At 38.2% G+C, this 19054-nt stretch overlaps 1 protein-coding gene across 1 annotated transcript; it reads left to right on the top strand.

Annotated features, from left to right (window-relative positions):
* Positions 1 to 8876: 8876 nt before the first annotated feature.
* LOC129267739 (uncharacterized) lies at positions 8877 to 17337 on the top strand. The gene is made up of 2 exons (XM_064097718.1): positions 8877 to 13216; positions 15351 to 17337. Exons 1-2 carry the CDS (start codon positions 10468 to 10470, stop codon positions 15413 to 15415), a joined length of 2814 nt encoding a protein of 937 aa, XP_063953788.1. The 5' UTR covers positions 8877 to 10467; the 3' UTR covers positions 15416 to 17337.
* Positions 17338 to 19054: the final 1717 nt, after the last annotated feature.

Raw genomic sequence — 19054 nt, 5'->3', positions numbered from 1 at the left:
GGGCCATATTGGCCCCCAAAAGCTCTACAAACGAGAACAAAAAAAGGAGAAATGAAAGGCAAAGGCAAAGTGTAGGATATTTTATTTACTGAATATGATTTTCAAAATATCTCAAAGTTAGATTCTCATGAAAATGTGAATTTTGATTTACCACAACAGTATAACAATACCACACAAATACCACATATTTGAATTTACATTACCACACAATGGCATCGTGAGGTAAATGCATTCATGTGGTAATTTTGATTTACCACAGAAGTATTCAATACCACACAAATACCACATATTTGAATTTACATTACCACACAATGACATCATGAGGTAACATGCATTCCTGTGGTAATTTTGATTTACCACAGAAATTTAACAATACCACACAAATACCACATATTTGAATTTACATTACCACACAATGGCATCATGAGGTAACATGCATTCCTGTGGTAATTTTGATTTACCACAGAAATTTAACAATACCACACAAATACCACATATTTGAATTTACATTACCACACAATGGCATCATGAGGTAACATGCATTCATGTGGTAATTTTGATTTACCACAGAAGTACCACATAGACAACAAATTACCACAGCTACCAGCTGACGTTACCACACAAGGATATGGAAAATTACCACAGATGTTCATGTGGTAACCTACATTCATGTGGTAATTCGTGTGGTAAAGCCGGGTACCACACAGATATACCACACGACATTTTCGTAAGGGTATGTTATTGTGTTTGATGTGTTTTGTGTTAAGTCGCCCTCTGCGAGGGATGACGTCTTATCGGCCCTTACGATGGCCGCGCACGATAAATGAGGTTTGCCCTAAAGTTGGTGTAATAAAATTGTTATTACTGTAACTGGTTTCCCATCTCCTTTCTTACTCAATGTCGTGGTGACAGCTGGGATTTGAACCTTGCCTGCTCCGCACACCGATGGGATTCATGCTATCCCGAGCAACCAGTTGGTCGGCAAAAATGTGTCGTGATAGGTGTAACGATTTTTTACTACCTCAGTGCCGTAGTCCCACACACAGTCCTTTGTATGGCTGTTCCCTCACCGAGGTCAAGACCTCGCCCCCAGGCCCGAGAGCGAGGCCGCCCCAGACCCAGTCAAGTTGGTTCTTGTACTTCTCTGGCAGACTTTTCTAACTTTTCTAGTCATGCAATTAGTAAATCAAGTAATTACACAATTAGTAAATCAAGAAATTACACAGTAAATCAAGAAATCAGACACATTAGTACACGTACAATTAGTAGATTTAATTGTGTGGAAGATGTTGAACCTGTCGGTGACAGGTCCGGTCATAATGGCCGTGATTGTGGTAATGAGAATAAACCAGACGGTGATTATGAAGTGGAGAATGAACTAGAAGATGATTATGGTGATGAGAATGAACCAGAATCGGAAGTTGATTATGAGGTTGAGAATGAATCAGAAGATGATTATGAGAATGATCCAGAAGATGATTATCATGAGTATGGTGATGAGAATGAACAAGAACAAGATGGATATGAGAAGAATGATTATGAGGTTGATAATGAACCAGAAGATGATTATGAGAATGACCAAGAAGATGGTTATGTTGATGAGAATGAACCAGAAGATTATGACAGTTTTCATTGTGGTCAAGTTAGCTATAAGTTGGATGATTCCAGACGAAAGTCATGCCTAGATCTACATTGCCAATCATATCCTCAGAATCAGATTAGAGTTTTACACGTACACTTAACTAGCCATAAGCTTACCGATCATCGAGCCGTGTCCGATGATCATGAGTCGAGAGACAATGATATCGGTATTAGGTCTAGTAAAGAGATGTATGATAGATCTGCCTATTATGACACTAATTATGACCACAAGTGTGATGCCCGGTGTGTTGTACCTTGCTGTCGGTATACGTCGAGTCCTGAACATATCCAGGCTACCGATAGTTATAGCATGACACCTACATCGATTCAGACTAGTCCTAGGCCCGCCTTAGTTCATCATAGGCCTAACGTTAACCAAGTTGTGTGCCCACTTTGTCTTAATGCTAGTCGGCATTGTTACCGCCACCATATTGGTGACTGTCCATTCTTGCCCGACCATGAAAGGCGCATGACTACTCGAGCTCGCAAGGCCGCTAGCATTCTCGGCTACACCGATTTCCATACTTGTAGTGATACCTGCGATGAGTTGATTGTCGATCATGACCCTGGTTATGATCATGTTCCAGGCTGTATTCCTGCTGAAGATGTTGACTGTTCATCGTATGCCGTGGATCGTTCCTCTGTAGATCCTAATTTACATCTTGGTTGCTTTGATGACTCGAAGTCAGAGTCAGCCTTTCAGGGAGACCCTCACTGGTGCAATGGACTTTCATCAGAGTCAGATGAGGTCCAAGTTCCTCACATTATGCCACATAGGTCTGTGGCTAGTTCAATCGTTGTGCCTAATCAGGCCCCCGTGACTCCCTTTGTGGAACTTTTCCATGGTGATCAGTGTGTCCGTGTCAGCATTGTCAGTGGGTCTACGGAGAATTTGATTTTACATTCTACGGTTCAAGATCTTGGGGCTGTGATAACCGCCACTTCCCGATCAGTTCAACCTACTGACAATTCCTCCCCTCTTACGATTGTAGGTGAGACCTGTCTCACATTCACAAGGGACAACAGACAGTTTCTCTTCAAAGGATTAGTGGTAGAGTCTTTGGATGTTGCTGTACAGGCTGGAATTCCATTCATGGAATTGCATGACGTGTTTATCCGCCCGGCTAAGCGCGCAGTATCATTCGGTGATGGACCATCGTATCCGTACGGTCCTTCGGCCATCCCTCTATCCGATGCGCTTGCTGCCGGCTTACCTGACTCTACGTCCGATGGCGTTGACCATTCTTATCGTGTTTCAACTCCGGAATCCTGTAATTGTGAACGAGCCCATCCTGCTGTTGCAGACCGGTCATCTACAAGTGAAATCCTTGGAGACATCGAACCCGTTGTTGAGTCAGACAGACATCCTATAGCCGCGGAGCCCATCAGTGAACTTAAAACACCTCAACAGCCATCGGCTCCTGATCATGCATCTTTATACCATAGTAACTGTGCAGTCCATGACTCATCTGATATTGTTGCTGTATCTCAACCTGATCGTAGTCAGTCATTTGACCTTACATTGTGTGATAACAGTTGGTGCCACCTGAATGCCCTTCCTCTTTCGACTCCTGTGCTCAAGGGTTCTCGTGTTCCTCCCATGCACAATGTCACCGTCGCCGAGCATCATCATATGGCTCCTCAACCTTGTACCCTATGGATTGATGACCCTCCTGGTCGGCCCCCGGATTCTCCTGGTGATGTCCCTGATGATGCTTCAGGTCCTACCAGTGATCCCTGGTGCTTCGAGATGTTGGATCCTCAGTTCAGGTGGTCAGACACCATTGTGTCCTTCACGTCTGCCCTCATGATGGCTTCACAGAGTCGGCCATGTCACCCTGTTGGAGAACATATTGGACTCCCCCCAGGACGTCCTCCGGATATTGACTTTAAATTGTGCAGGACCCATTGCTAGATTGCCGACTGAGATATGACCTTGTTGGAAATGTTGGACATGGACTTTGCTTCAACGTTTCTTCACATTCTTTCTGTGACACGAATACATGAGCTTTAACAGAGGACTCAATCCTGATGTTTTATGTTATGTTTTTAGCATCATACTGATATGGACAGTATAGACTGCAATTCTTCTGTTTTCTTCTTCCCCTGTCCCACTCTCCTTTTTTTTTGCCATCTTTGTGTGATGTGATTTTTATATGTATTTGATCTTTACACTGTTGTTTTAGTTGTATGTTTTCAGTCTTTGCTTATACCTATATACATGTAATGTACTAATGGACCATGTATATCATTGTTTTGATTATTGTTCAATAAATTGTATCCTTGTGCACCATACATTTATTAAGGTGTTGGATTGTTGTTTTATTTCACATAGCTATGGATAAAGTTATTGGTTATTTTGCTAATTTCCATCTCAGTGATGAGTTGGTAGCCCGAAATTTATAATTACTTTTCATCTTTCATTTACATGTTTTAATGTCATACTGGTTTTTATTTAATGTTGGGATATTAGTATGAGGGTGTAATATAGTGGGAGCCTTGATGCCCCTTTTTCTATCAGCTATTTTATGTTAGTAATTTATCGACGATTCATCAGTACATCTTTCACTCTCCATAGTTATTGTAGTCCAGTAATCTGCTATTCATTTTTTTTTGTTTTCGTGGCACTTAGGTTTACCTTTAGACATTGTATGTTCCATAACTGTACTATGGAGGCTGGCTGGTTTCCCATTGTATTTTTACCTATCCTTTTTACTAATGGAAAAATTTGTACATGTTCGTGTTTTATACTTGACCATTTTTCTTTCAGTTTTATTTGATCTTACTGGCCCTCTGTTTATCTATTTGTTTGGATTATGAATAGTGTTTGTTATTATGTGTCAAGGCTACCTCTTGTTTGGCAGGTTTTGTGAGCCTCCATATTCTTGCACGTCCTCAAATTTAGGAAATCACAGTATTAGATTGTTTATGTGCTAACTATGCTAGGATTATTTGTCTTTTGTATGCCAGACAGTGTTTTTACTCTTTTGCATTATATTTTACATTTAACAATTGTATAATGCATGGGAATGCATGTGACATTTTTTAGTATTGGTATTTAATGTATTTATTGTTGCGTAGGCTTATAGCATTTGATGTGTTTGCAATAATTGTGCTTATATATGTATTTTGTATAGCAATGCCTTTATCGCTTTCATATTATCTATGGTGTTCACAATGATTGTGTGTATGGATGTCTTTGGTATAGCAATGCCAGTTTTGTATTCATCCTTTGTCATGTCATACTAAATCATGCTACATATGTGTTACTGTTTTACAGAGTTAAGCCTTTTTAGCATATAGGAATGTATCAAGGGTTGTCTATATTTTTTCCCCATCTTTACATTAGCTTATTAAAGGTCCTGTTGATAGATCATTTGGTGTGGTTTTTACTACAGATCGAAGGGTAGATGAGATGTTGGTGTTTTATTCATTTATGTTTATTGCCTAAAATTTAAAGATACATTGTACTTTTCACTTAGATTTGTTGTAATCATGGTAATGGCCTACTATTTGTATCGATGCTGATTTAGCTCTTAACTCCATTTGATTTATGTGTGATACCATCCTCGCAGGCCTACTAGTATGTGCTTTGGTAATTTTCCTCCAGAATCCACGGTTTGGCGAGATAGCCACAGATGTAGTTTTGTTTTACTTTTGTTACTGAGTAATTTGATGTTTGTTTTGAAAGCAATTGTTATCTCAGCCAAGTGGTTTTTGATCGACATAATTCAAATGAAAAGATAGGAGGAAAAAGTGGTTGCGCCAGTATGTTATTGTGTTTGATGTGTTTTGTGTTAAGTCGCCCTCTGCGAGGGATGACGTCTTATCGGCCCTTACGATGGCCGCGCACGATAAATGAGGTTTGCCCTAAAGTTGGTGTAATAAAATTGTTATTACTGTAACTGGTTTCCCATCTCCTTTCTTACTCAATGTCGATGCTGTTAGCCATGAAGACGTTACATATTTAAAAAATCAAATAATGCCAGCGCGAAGCAAGATGAAATTATGACATTTTATCCAAAGAATGGAAATTCTAAGCACTTTTTCTAACTTAAACAGAATAGGTATAAAACTAAACAATAAATTGATGCGAGAGCGAAGCGCGAGCAGAAAATTTCGAGATTTAGACCTACTGAACGAGACACTATTCATGTTTTGTGAATCATGAAAAAGATGAGTAATTGGGGATCTTCCTTACATTAATAATGCGAGCGCAAAGCGCGAGCAGAAAATTTCCATATGCGCTTTGAACTGATCGAAAAGGTACCTGTTAAGGACTGCCACTTAGCCATGAAGACGTTACATATTTCAGCAATCAAATAATGCGAGCGCGAAGCACGAGCTGAAAAAAATTGACATTTCTACATAATAAATAGAAAATCTAAATCAATTTTTATAATCGTAAACAAGATAGCTTTATAACTAAACAATTGATGCGAGCGGGAAAAAAAATTAGACCTAAAAAACGGGACACTCTATTCATGTTTTGTAAATCATGAATAGAATGAGTAATAGGGGATCTTTCTACATTAATAATGCGAGCACAAAGCGCGAGCAGAAAATTTTTGATATTGTGATCTGCAACTTGATAATGATTTGAATAGAGAACAAGTTGAGTATCGAATAAACATGTGCGCGCGTGTATCATATTTAGACCTATATAGAATATAGGCATTCTATACATCTTTTATCGTGAAAATCAAGCGAGCGCGAGCTTAAACTATTTGATATTCCGATCTGAAAAAAGAGTCAATTTCAGATCTATATTTCAAGCACTTTGCAGGAAAATTGTGAGGTGGATATGGATCGCACTCAATAAAGAGCTGATATTTTCATTATTATTACTTTGAGTTTTGACATATGACGTACCGGCACATCCTTTATAGGACATAATATGAAAATGAAGACTGTCTTCCTAATCCTCTTGTTAAGCGCAAGACGAAAAAAAATTGATCAATTATTAAATGAATATCTTATATTCATTAATACCTAATGAGGGCGCGAAATCTAATGATATGATGGTCTGAAAACTTGACATTTCAAGCACTTCTGGAATTATAACTAGGATGCATCAGTTAATATATTATTAACCATTATTGCGAGCCTAAATTTTTTTTTACACTGTCATGAAAAGGGGATTTTAAGCAGTTTGTTGTACAATCAATTTTGAGACATACATAACTCGCCAATCAAAATGCGAGCGTGCAGCGCTAGCTGATACGTTTTGACAATCATACCTGAAAAGGGATATTTTGAAAACTTTATGGAATACACGAAAATAATAGGTACCTGATAAATCAAAATTTGCGAGCGCGCAGTGCGAGCAGAAAATTTTAATATCCAGACCATAATGAACTCACATTTTTACAGAGCCCTTTTTAAAAATCAATTTGTAAATCACACAAAATAATGAAAGTTCGATTTCCGAGATGAAATATGTTTTGTATATTGACTTCCAAACTTGATATTTAAACTTCATATTGAACAAGATATGTAAATCACCTAAAAGGCAATGCGAGCGCGAAGCGCGAGCGAAAATTTTATATAATGACATAAAAGATTTTCTTAATTATTTTCCAAGTCTTCCCCCATCTTATTTTATTCACTGGTCTTCTTCCTCTTATGTTTCCCCCTCTTTTTTTCCTCTCTCTTCCCTTCTTTTTTCTTTTTTTTCTTCCTTTCCTTTTTCCTTTTTTTGCTCCGCCAATAGGGGGGGGGGGGGCCGGGCCCCTCGGGCCCCCCCTGCATGGATCGGCCGCCTATGAATATGCCCATTATAATCATTGTCTATCTTTGAGTCGAGACAAGTAGTCATATCGCTTTCTTAAAATTTTGGTAGGTGGGCCTAAAAAAAATTGGTCCTCGAGTAAAAAAAATTGGTCCTAGAGTAAAAAAAGTCAAATTGTGGTCCTCGAGTAAAAAAGGTTGAGAAGCGCTACCCTATTATATGGGGCCTTGATTATTAAAGCATGCTGCCCTCTACGTTTGACCATATTGCGTGCGAATTTCGAAACTAATTCCAAAACAAAGAGAAAATAGCCGTAACGTTAGAGTTTGCCTGCCGGTAAGTGTTTTGTTTGTTCTGTTTAAAACCTATTAAATCGTCATTTGGAAACTGACCCGTCTTGCGTGAATTTGGAAATTATTATTATTTTTTAATGTGTGTTGGTGACATGTTTAACTTAAAGTTAAACTTATGTTAAACTTAAACTAGTAAAGAATTAAGAAGATAAATTCCATTAGTTACAGTTGGTGGGGACGATCTCAAATTCACAATGGCTTTTTACAGAATTTAATATAATGATCACCAAAGTGTCCGTTTGTATGAAATATGTGCCTAAGGATTCTGGAAGAAATTGTGTAATTGCTGAGAAATAAGCAAAATAAGCGCGGATTCTGTCACTTCCGTCGGGTCTTTATTCCAGCAATAAATACACTGTCCCACGTGTGCCTATCTGTGTTGGCGATCTTCAGACGTTCAGTGTGATCGTTTTTTAGCTTAGAATTAGATATCAGTAGAGGCGCACGGCCAATATGGGAGACTCTCCAATAGGGGAGACAATCTCCCACATTGGAGACTTGCTTTGCAAAAGGACAAAAGAAACAACACCAACAAAAGCACGATTTTTTCCACCCAAAATTTTGTCTCACTGAGTCTGAGATCATAGTACCACTACCAATCACTCATTCAATGAACAAGGTTATGAATGATATAACCTTGTTCTCACTCAGTTATATCTCCATGTGTGACAAAATAAGGATGGCAATGTTTGGCTTATTTTCTCTTTTTCTTTGGGACAAATGATTGATTTTTTACACTGACAGTTTCCATTAGGCCTACACCTATTCGTTATACAACTTGGCCCTTAAATTTGATTCTAAAAATTATTTTTTCTTAATTAAAAATAGAGATAAAAAAATGAAAATTTTCTTGCCATATTATTTTCCACCAATAGAGGGCGTACTCAAAAATATGCCCAAAATTCAAGTTTTTGAGCGCTCTAGTGAATACAAAAATTATTCCCAAGTTACTAATGAAAAATGAATTGCAACTGTACGGAAATTAGTAATTTTGGTCACAAAAGTGATATTTTAATCATTTTTTAAAGTGTGTGCTCTGTACAGCATTGGCATGCCATAGTCCAACCTGTAGATTCCCCACAGGCAGGGTGGTTGCAGTGAACAAGTGGTACTGTCAGGAAAGAAATTTAATTATAGAGTATTTCAGTTGAGTTCAGACATGTGTTTAAAATATTTACTTGGTCCAGCTTATGGTATGCCTATAGACAATTGTATATGTACATATGTTTTGAATGTTTCAAAAGCAAGCGTTGGGAACGTTTGATACCCCCCCTAGAGTCCAAGATCAGGTGGATGTCATATTTTGTTCAAGTGTTAGACATATTTCGTACTAGCTAAGCATCTTCATACAGGTGTCATAAATAGTTAATACTGTGCTTTAGCATTGAAGAATGTAGATGTACAGATGCACAGGAAGTCTTTTTGTTATTAAGAATGTGTTGCTTTATGCACTCATCTGCTATAAAAATTCTTTGAATTACGTTATAGAAATTTTACAGTTATTCCTAGTAACGGTAGGGTATATTAGGAGGTTAGTTTCAATAATTCAAGGAGAACCACCTAAGCTAGAATAGACTACAGACGTTCGTATAGGCAGTCTAAGTTATAACTGAAGGGACTACGTCGGTGACGAGATAACGACCCCAGCTGCCACCGGTTCTCCACCGACATGTTTTCGTCAAAACTCATGTCATCATTGGGGGCTCGATCTCGTCCACTAATTCGTTGAAGCCACATCTCTGATCTGGGGGTTACTCATCAAAGGGGCAACACAGTCTGCGGAGGCCGAGGCCGAGTGGAAGAGACATCGCTAGCTGCGGAGGCCAGGAACTGGACCGACCACCAGGGCCGAGTGGGGCATGTCAGGCCAGATGAGACGATGGGGGCTAGAGTCAACGATTACCGTTAAGTTAAGTTGTATTTTGTTTTATCCATGTACATTTTCATGTACAAATTATTGTAAAACCATCAAAAGAGAACATCAGAAAGATTGAAGAGATATGATTAAATCTTTTTAATAACTGTATTTATCAGTTTCACGTATTCTTTTTTGGTGTCAAGCAGCAGTAAGTAAATAATTAAAAAAAAGTCACTTCCCACGTGACAATTTGGAGGTCCCACCGAGACACTGCTGCTTGAAATAATTCAAAATTATTTAGGAAAGAAATTAATCTGTGGTCATCTTTCCAAATGGATACTTTATTGATGGTCTATTGGTAATAGCTCTTAAAAGTATTTCTCCCCAAGGTGTGCATTGAAGCCTTGGTACTAATCATACTTGCTATGCTTGAATTTACATTTGGATAGTACGATGAATTATTGTGGGAAATTTTCAGTGAGAAAATATACTTCATACCTTTTTTCGGCCGGGTAAACAGCATTTAGGGAAAGCAGGCCCTGTTTTAATGCTATGGTATATAGTGGGCTGTTGGTCGTTAGGATAAAGGATATGTCGGGAAGAACTGTTTGTTCTTAATTCACATAATTACTGTCTATTCTTACGGGTAACTCGTTGGCAGGGTAGCAAGTATTGTATGTTACAGACTGTGAATTTGTATGTGTGAAGTGGGCTTTGTTGTTCGCATGGTTGAATAATTGTATGCTCGTGGAGATACGATTTCTAGTGCGGTGCTTGTACTAGGGTTCGGCATTTGGTTGCCAGGTTAAAGCTATTGTTGCTTTGTTTTGCGGACGCCTTTCACAATTCAAGTCTGGTTGCTAGGTTTTTGGAATTCATTCAATATGGCTAGCATAGAGAAAATGAAGGAGTTTTCTACTTTAGGTAGGGAGATGGGACTTAGTGGTGGCGAATTGAGTAGTTTTGTCACAGATTCGATGGAACGTGAACGAGAACGTGAAAAGGAAGTTCATGAATTGCGCTTGGCCCAAATTAAAATTGAACAGGCAAAATTAGAGGAACGCCCTCTTGAGTTCAGTGGGATTAAGTTGAAGGTAGGAAAGTTTGACGAATCAACTGACAGTTTTGATTCTTACATAACAAAGTTTGAATTGTTAATGGATAGTCAGAACGTACCAAAACAAGTTAGGTGCTTGCATTTAATTTCAAATCTGACTGGAAAATCGCTGGATGTAGTGAATAGAATGAATAGCACTGATCGCACCGATTATGATAGGGTAAAGCGTGAGCTTATGGAATATTTCCATCTTACTGAGAATGGTTATAGAAAGAAATTCAGGTCGGTAAGACCAAATAGGGAAGAGCGCCCAAAACAGTTTGCTGTTCGGATGAAAGGATACTTTGATAAGTGGTTGGATTTGTCTGGTGTTGGTGATTACGATTCCCTGGTCGATTTGGTTGTTAGGGAGCAATTTTTGGATTGTTGCCCCAGAGAGGTAGTTGGATTCTTGAAGGAAAGGAATTGTGGGAAGTTACATGAGATGGTTGAATGTGCTGAGATATATGTGCATGCGCATGGATTGCATACTTTCATTGGTCATAGAAATGATAAATTCAATCCTAAGAATCAGAACCAAAGACAGAATCAAAATCAGAAACAGAAATTAAGTCAGATCCATAACACTAAATCAGTATTAGGTCCACAGGCAGATAGGAAGCCCAAGTATGCTAGTTCAACGAAAAATAGCACAAAACCTAGCTATGGTAATAGCGGTACAAAGAATGGATGTTATATGTGTGGTAGTCCGAATCATTTGAAATGGAATTGTCCAATGAAGCCCATAGTTCATTCAGCTCAGGCTATGAGTGTGGAGGACACTCCACTGGATAGTGTTAGGTCAGAAAATTCGGGTTTACATTTGAATAGGAATGAGAATTTTATGTCAATAGGAACTTTGCGTTCAGACGATAGGGCTAGTAGTCAGTCAAAATCCACTGGATTTGTTGAAAGTTCAGCTGGATGTGTTCTCATAGGCAATCCAATGATTACAGTTCCGTCAGAAAGTGAGAGTGTTGAAACGCTTGGTATGGCATACGATGAGGTTGGTGCAATGATTGATGATATGCCAGTTGTTTCGGGTAGGTTGTTACCCAAGAACAAGCCTGTTTCCGTGCTGAAGGATTCTGGGAGTAGTACAAGTGTAGTGAGAACGAGTTTAGTATTAGACAATCAGTTCACGGGAGTGATTCAGTTAGTTAGGCTGATAGATGGTACTCTGAGACGTTTTCCTAGGGCAAATATCATGCTAGATAGTCCCTATTTCATTGGAGAAATCAATGCCTTGTGTATGCCCAATTGTTTGTGTGACGTCATTATTGGCAATGATGTGAAGGGGGCACGTGAGCCCAAGGATCCTGACCTGCAATGGGTGCCTAGTATAGTTCAAAAGGCGAATAGTTCCGATGTTGATGATCGGGTATCCGAAGTTGATATGCAAAGTTCGGAAGTTGTGTCGAGTTCGGAAGATAATGTTCGGGTTTCCAAAATGGATGAGTCTGTTACGAAAGTGGATGAGGTTTTGGATGATGTGCCTTCATGTGTGGATGAGGCGATGGCTGTTGAAACTAGAGCACAAAAGCAAAGTCAATCTAAACCTAAACAAGATTTGAAAGTAAGAGACTCGGGAGTAAAAGTGAAGTCGGAGGACTTTTTGCGAGAGCAAAAGGATGATTTGTCACTTAAGCCTTTGTGGAACAAGGTGAATGATATCGAGACTAAATCGAGATTCTTGTTCATGTCAGAGAAGAATTGTCTTTATCGACAAGAAAGGGATATGAGAAATCCAAGTGTTGGTGTTGGTCCCAAGTTAGTGGTTGTTCCAAAGACACACAGGTCTGAGATTATGCAAATTGCCCATGATTCATTGTTTGGTGGACATCTCGGCATTAACAATACATTGTCAAAGGTTAAAGCCCAGTTTTATTGGCCAAGTATGTATGAGGATGTTGCCAATTTCTGCCGATCATGTGACGTGTGTCAGAAGACTGTTAGTAAAGGGAGAGTCCCCAAAACGACTCTCGGTAAGTTACCGATAGTTGGCGTCCCATTTCAACGAATTGCGATAGATTTAATGGGTCCATTCATTCCATCTGCAAGAGGACATACTCACATCTTAACGATAGTAGATTATGCGACTAGATATGTAGAAGCTATACCATTGAAATCAATATCGACTGTAGATGTAGCTGAGGCATTAGTCACTGTGTATAGTAGGGTAGGTGTTCCTTGTGAAGTAATGTCAGACTTAGGTACACAATTTGTATCTGATTTAATGAGGAAGGTGTCACAGTTGTTATCAGTCAAACAAATAACAAGCTCTAGATACCATCCGATGTGTAATGGCCTTGTAGAGAGGTACAATGGAGTAATTAAGACAGCTTTGAGGCGTCTTTGTTCTGAGGAGCCACGTCAGTGGGACAGGTACTTACCTGCTTTGTTGTTTGCTCTGCGAGAAGCACCCAGTTCGAGCCTGGGGTTTTCTCCATTTGAATTACTCTATGGTAGACATGTGAGAGGTCCAATGGATATTTTGAGAGAATTATGGACGAATGAGAGTATTGACGCAGAGTTAGGTAACGAGTATGAATACGTAATTGACTTAAGGAAGCGGTTGGTCGAGTCTTGGCAATTGGCGCAAGACACTTTGAAATCCTCCGCAAAGAGGTACAAAGGTTATTATGATCGAAATGCGAAGAAAAGGAAGTTGATTGTTGGTGATGAGGTCTTGATACTTTTACCTACTGTTCATAACAAGTTACTAGTGGAATGGCAAGGACCATTTAAGGTTGTTGGTACCAAGTTTGACTATGATTATGTTGTCGACGTCAATGGTGTGAGGAAGACATATCATATCAATCTTCTCAGGCGATATGTTCGTAGGGAAGAAGAGGTGGCTGCTAGCTGTTTTGATGTTGGTACTTTCAATGTTAAGGATAAAGAAGAGGGAGAGATGATAGATGAGTGTATTGGAGATGCGCCTGATATGCCATGCTCATTACAAAAGGAGTTTGTGAGTCATGTTCATGTTGATGAAAGACTAGATAAGGATTGTAAGGATGAAGTTCGAGATTTGTTGTGTGAATACCAGGATGTATTCACGGATGTTCCCAAGAAAACTTCAGTGGCTGAATGTAAAATTCATTTGACAAGTAATGAACCTGTTCGTTCTCCCCCTTATAGGGTACCCCAAGCTGTAGAGGGTGAAATAAGGAAGGAGGTTGAGTCGATGTTGAAGTTAGGGGTTATTGAGCCTTCGGATTCGCCTTATGCGCATCCGATTGTGATGGTGAGGAAACCGGATGGTTCAAACCGGTTTTGCATAGATTTCCGGCGCCTTAATAAGATAACCGTGTTCGATCCCGAACCGATGCCTAATCAGCAAGGTCTATTCGCTTCTCTTGCGAAAAGCAAATATTTTAGTAAAATAGATCTCACTAAAGGGTATTGGCAGATTCCCATGAAAGAGTCAGATAAGGCTAAGACTGCATTTCTCACCCCCATCGGTCAATATCAGTTTAAATACATGCCTTTTGGGTTAGTCACTGCTGGAGCTCAGTTTACTAGGATGATGAGGATAGTTCTGAAAGACATTCCCAATGTAGTTAACTACATAGATGACATATTAGTATATACAGAGACCTGGGAAGAGCATGTCGAAACAGTAGAGAAAGTCTTGTGTAAGTTAAGAGAAGCCAATCTGGCTGCACGTCCCTCTAAGTGTTTTATAGGGTTTAGTTCGATAGACTTCCTAGGACACGAGTTAGGAGATGGGGCGATTCATACTAGTAGTAGGCTTACACAGAAAGTGATCGAAACCCCAAGACCAGAAAATAAGAAACAAGTCCGTTCGTTTCTTGGTCTGACCGGATACTATAGGGATTATATTCCCGGGTATGCCGATTTAGCATTGCCTCTTACTAACCTAACACGTAAGGGTAGCCCAGGGAAGGTTAAGTGGGGTATGGAAGAGGAAGAAGCTTTCCATAAGCTTAAGGATTGTCTAACAAAACCCCCTGTATTGAAACTCCCAGACTTTGACAAGATGTTTATCTTAAAGGTAGACGAGTCAGACATAGGGTTAGGGGCGGTGCTCATGCAGGAAAGTGACGGGGAAGAATTCCCAATTGCTTATGGTAGTAAGAAATTATTGCCAAGGGAAACAAGGTACTCCACGATAGAAAAGGAGTGCTTGGCCATTGTGTGGGCCATTCGTAAATTCGAATATTTCTTGTATGGTAGGGAATTCGAAGTTCATACAGATCACAAACCTTTGCTTTACATTCAAAGTAATAAAATGACAAATAAACGCATAATGAGATGGAGCTTATTACTCCAAGAGCATAGGTTTCGGCTAGTCTCTGTTAAGGGAAATGAAAACCAAGCCGCTGATCTTATGAGCAGACTTGTGTAAACAAAGTCTTTTATTATGGCTTATGTTTGATATTTATTCTAGAAATATGGTTCAGAATTTACTTAATTATATATATACTCATGTAAATATATTTACATACACTGTATGTTTATATACACTAAATAATATTTGAGAAAGAAAAATGAGAAATTCATTAATCATAACTGAATGTTTATATATATTCCTGTCATGTAAAAGAAGCCATAAGGCCATTTTTTTTTTTATATATATACAATGCTTTGTTTGATGCATAAGTATTTTGCAGATATTCATGATCTTTTTATCATTTATTCCAGGTATCCTTGGATCTTCGAAGCTAATCACAATCGCAACTCAATTACAATTCGCGATTAGAAATTAGAATAGGGATTTACGTTAGTACATGTAGGGCTTACCTGTGAATTTAGTTAGAATAGGGAAACTTATAGGTCATTTAGTTTAGGAAGTTAGGAAATAAGATTGTAAAATTATATTTTTGTTGTACTTTATATAAAATATGTATGCAATGAAAACAAAACGGAAAGAGTCGCTTGTTCGTAAGAAGTCTTAAACAAAAAAAATCTTAAAGAGTTATTGATATTCTAAAACAGGCACTTTCATTGTACAAAATACATATTTATGTGTTAGAATATGCTGTATTCGTACAAGTGCTATTCAAATTCGTTTAATGAAAATATTGCGAATCAGTAACTGTGTTTGAAATATAAAATTTGTTTCTTTAATCGATTATTTAAAAAAAAAAAAAATTAAGCAAGAACATAACGTTGAATTCAAATATGTTAAACATGAAACGGTTGAAACTTTGTAACCATTTTTGAAGTAATTTATGTACACAAAAATATGAATTTTTGAAAACTGAATGGCATTGCAATAATTTTAATTTACTTGAATGTTTAAAAAAAAAAAATGCTGATTTTGAGAAGGATACTGATTTTACATACATAAAGCAATGTTTTAAGGATTATGAAGTACTTTCATTTATTGAAATATACAATGCTATGAAAGTGGTAACAAACACTGCACTTTGTTTTAAAAGAAGTTGTGTTCGGAAAGATTACTGAATTTAAACAGTTATTTGACAAAGCAAAGTAAGAAAGGATTGTAAATTCTAATGCGCTTTGCAGAATTTAAATGATATTTTGAAACTGAAAGTGAAATTGATCTTTTACAAAACTAAAAAGCTTAGATGATTTGATATGAAATGGTTTTGTATAATGCATTTGGCATATATGTTATGCTGGTATAAAAATTGATTATTACTTGTGTTTTTGGAAATAGTGTTATGAAAGCTTAGTCAATGCTTTGAAAGTAAATTTCTTTAACGGATGTAATTCAGGTTCCCTTAATTTCATCTTAAGGTGGGGGATATTGTCAGGAAAGAAATTTAATTATAGAGTATTTCAGTTGAGTTCAGACATGTGTTTAAAATATTTACTTGGTCCAGCTTATGGTATGCCTATAGACAATTGTATATGTACATATGTTTTGAATGTTTCAAAAGCAAGCGTTGGGAACGTTTGATACCCCCCCTAGAGTCCAAGATCAGGTGGATGTCATATTTTGTTCAAGTGTTAGACATATTTCGTACTAGCTAAGCATCTTCATACAGGTGTCATAAATAGTTAATACTGTGCTTTAGCATTGAAGAATGTAGATGTACAGATGCACAGGAAGTCTTTTTGTTATTAAGAATGTGTTGCTTTATGCACTCATCTGCTATAAAAATTCTTTGAATTACGTTATAGAAATTTTACAGTTATTCCTAGTAACGGTAGGGTATATTAGGAGGTTAGTTTCAATAATTCAAGGAGAACCACCTAAGCTAGAATAGACTACAGACGTTCGTATAGGCAGTCTAAGTTATAACTGAAGGGACTACGTCGGTGACGAGATAACGACCCCAGCTGCCACCGGTTCTCCACCGACATGTTTTCGTCAAAACTCATGTCATCATTGGGGGCTCGATCTCGTCCACTAATTCGTTGAAGCCACATCTCTGATCTGGGGGTTACTCATCAAAGGGGCAACACAGTCTGCGGAGGCCGAGGCCGAGTGGAAGAGACATCGCTAGCTGCGGAGGCCAGGAACTGGACCGACCACCAGGGCCGAGTGGGGCATGTCAGGCCAGATGAGACGATGGGGGCTAGAGTCAACGATTACCGTTAAGTTAAGTTGTATTTTGTTTTATCCATGTACATTTTCATGTACAAATTATTGTAAAACCATCAAAAGAGAACATCAGAAAGATTGAAGAGATATGATTAAATCTTTTTAATAACTGTATTTATCAGTTTCACGTATTCTTTTTTGGTGTCAAGCAGCAGTAAGTAAATAATTAAAAAAAAGTCACTTCCCACGTGACAGGTACCAATGAGGTCCAAACATTAACATGTATGGACCTCATAGGCGACATTACCCAAAATCCCAAATTATGGGTTGGACAATGCTGTTCTGATTTCCAACCCAAGACTTTGGTAAATGTACACCTTAATACAAGTTAGAGTTATCCGATATACCTTTCATTCGGTCGGAAAACATTTATTTAGTTGTAAAAATAGTTGAAATTAAAATCGATTATTGTTAAACTTACATTTCAGGCCCTTTTTGTTGATTTTCGGTGAGCGTTCCACACAGCTGCGACGAGTGATCAACTCCGAAGTGATACGCGTACTGGTCAGCTGATCGGTCAGGTGATCGGTTGGTTATCTTTTTGTCAGACGTTCATAATTTATGTTAAGCGTATCAATCTTCAGTATCTTGATTTCAAAGCATCAGTATTGCAGAGAAAAGTCATTATTGCAGGGTGCGACATAAGCGCTTGCCCGATTGCCCGGGGCAAGCAAAAGTTAGAGTCGGGCAAGTGTTTTGAAGTAAAGACAAAAAGCAAAATTCTCACTGTGAAATGAAATTTTACAATGTTTCCCCATACTTCACACTCAAAAATACAGAAGAGAAAGAGAGAAAAACAAAGTTAACAACTTCCCTCAATTCAAATTGCAAGCCAGTTTGCGACATTTTTTGTGATCTACACACAAAAACACACACACAGAGTCAGCATACATACATGTGGCTGGTGCGCCCAGCCTCCAGCCTAGCTGTGTGGCAGGCATGCATGGATCTCCATGCTGCTGTGCACACCTGGGGAGTGTTTCATTAACATTTTCATCCGACAAGTTGTCAGATCTGACATCTTTCTCTGATTTTGATTGGCTGAGAGGTACTGTTACTATGGTAACTGTCGGATAAAATGGGACTTGTCGGATAAAACGTCCGACAAGTCCTTTCATGAAACGCTCCCCAGTACTATCCCCGATCAAACTCCGAATCAAAGTGAACAAGCTCACATGAAAAATAGTTTTTCCAACAAAATAATCACAAAATCGGCGGGAAATTACATGGATTCTCAGATTACTGATTTGGTGATGTGATCGGAGGAGCAAGTTATTGAGTTTTCATAACTCGTTTCAGCCGTTGTTTTGATTTGTTGTTGTGATGGTGTAGTGGGAAGAAAGATGCGTGCAAGTCCACGATGCCGCGATGATTCCTTTGATTTTGACAATGTTTCTCTGTGAAATTTCATTTATTTCTCAAACGTTAATTTTTCCAACAATTTTTAAAATTATTTTTAAACAAATAGCAAGATTTTTGTTAAATGATTGCATTTTTTGTTTTGTTTTTGAATTTGAGCTTTCTTCCTCTTTCTTTTTCTTCCTTCCTTAATCTTTACTTGCTACCTTCCTTCCTTTCTTTCTTTCTTTTCTATCCTTTCTTCTATCTTTCCCGCTTGCCTTTTTTTGTTCCATCTATCTTTTCAAATTTTTCTAGCTTTCTTTCCTGATCTTTTTTTTTCTCTCTCTCTGTTCATTTTTCTTTGTTTCCTTTCTTACATGTACTTTCCTTCTTTCTTTAAATTTCTTCATTTTTTCTTCCTCTAATTTTTCTTTGCTTCCTTCTCCCTTCCTCTCCTTTTTCTTTTTGTTCTTTCTTTCTTTTCCTTCTT

The sequence above is a fragment of the Lytechinus pictus genome, chromosome 3, assembly GCF_037042905.1.
Source record: "Lytechinus pictus isolate F3 Inbred chromosome 3, Lp3.0, whole genome shotgun sequence".
NCBI classification, from domain to species: domain Eukaryota; kingdom Metazoa; phylum Echinodermata; class Echinoidea; order Temnopleuroida; family Toxopneustidae; genus Lytechinus; species Lytechinus pictus.
The sequence above is the reverse complement of the archived record's forward strand: the minus strand, read 5'-3'. Positions and strand labels throughout refer to the sequence as shown.

Coding starts and splice junctions, on each gene's coding strand:
- LOC129267739 (XM_064097718.1), top strand. CDS start 10,468: ATGGCTAGCATAGAGAAAATGAAGGAGTTTTCTACTTTAGGTAGGGAG. Junction 13,217..15,350: donor GAGTATTGACGCAGAGTTAG/GTAACGAGTATG, acceptor CATTTATTCCAG/GTATCCTTGGATCTTCGAAG.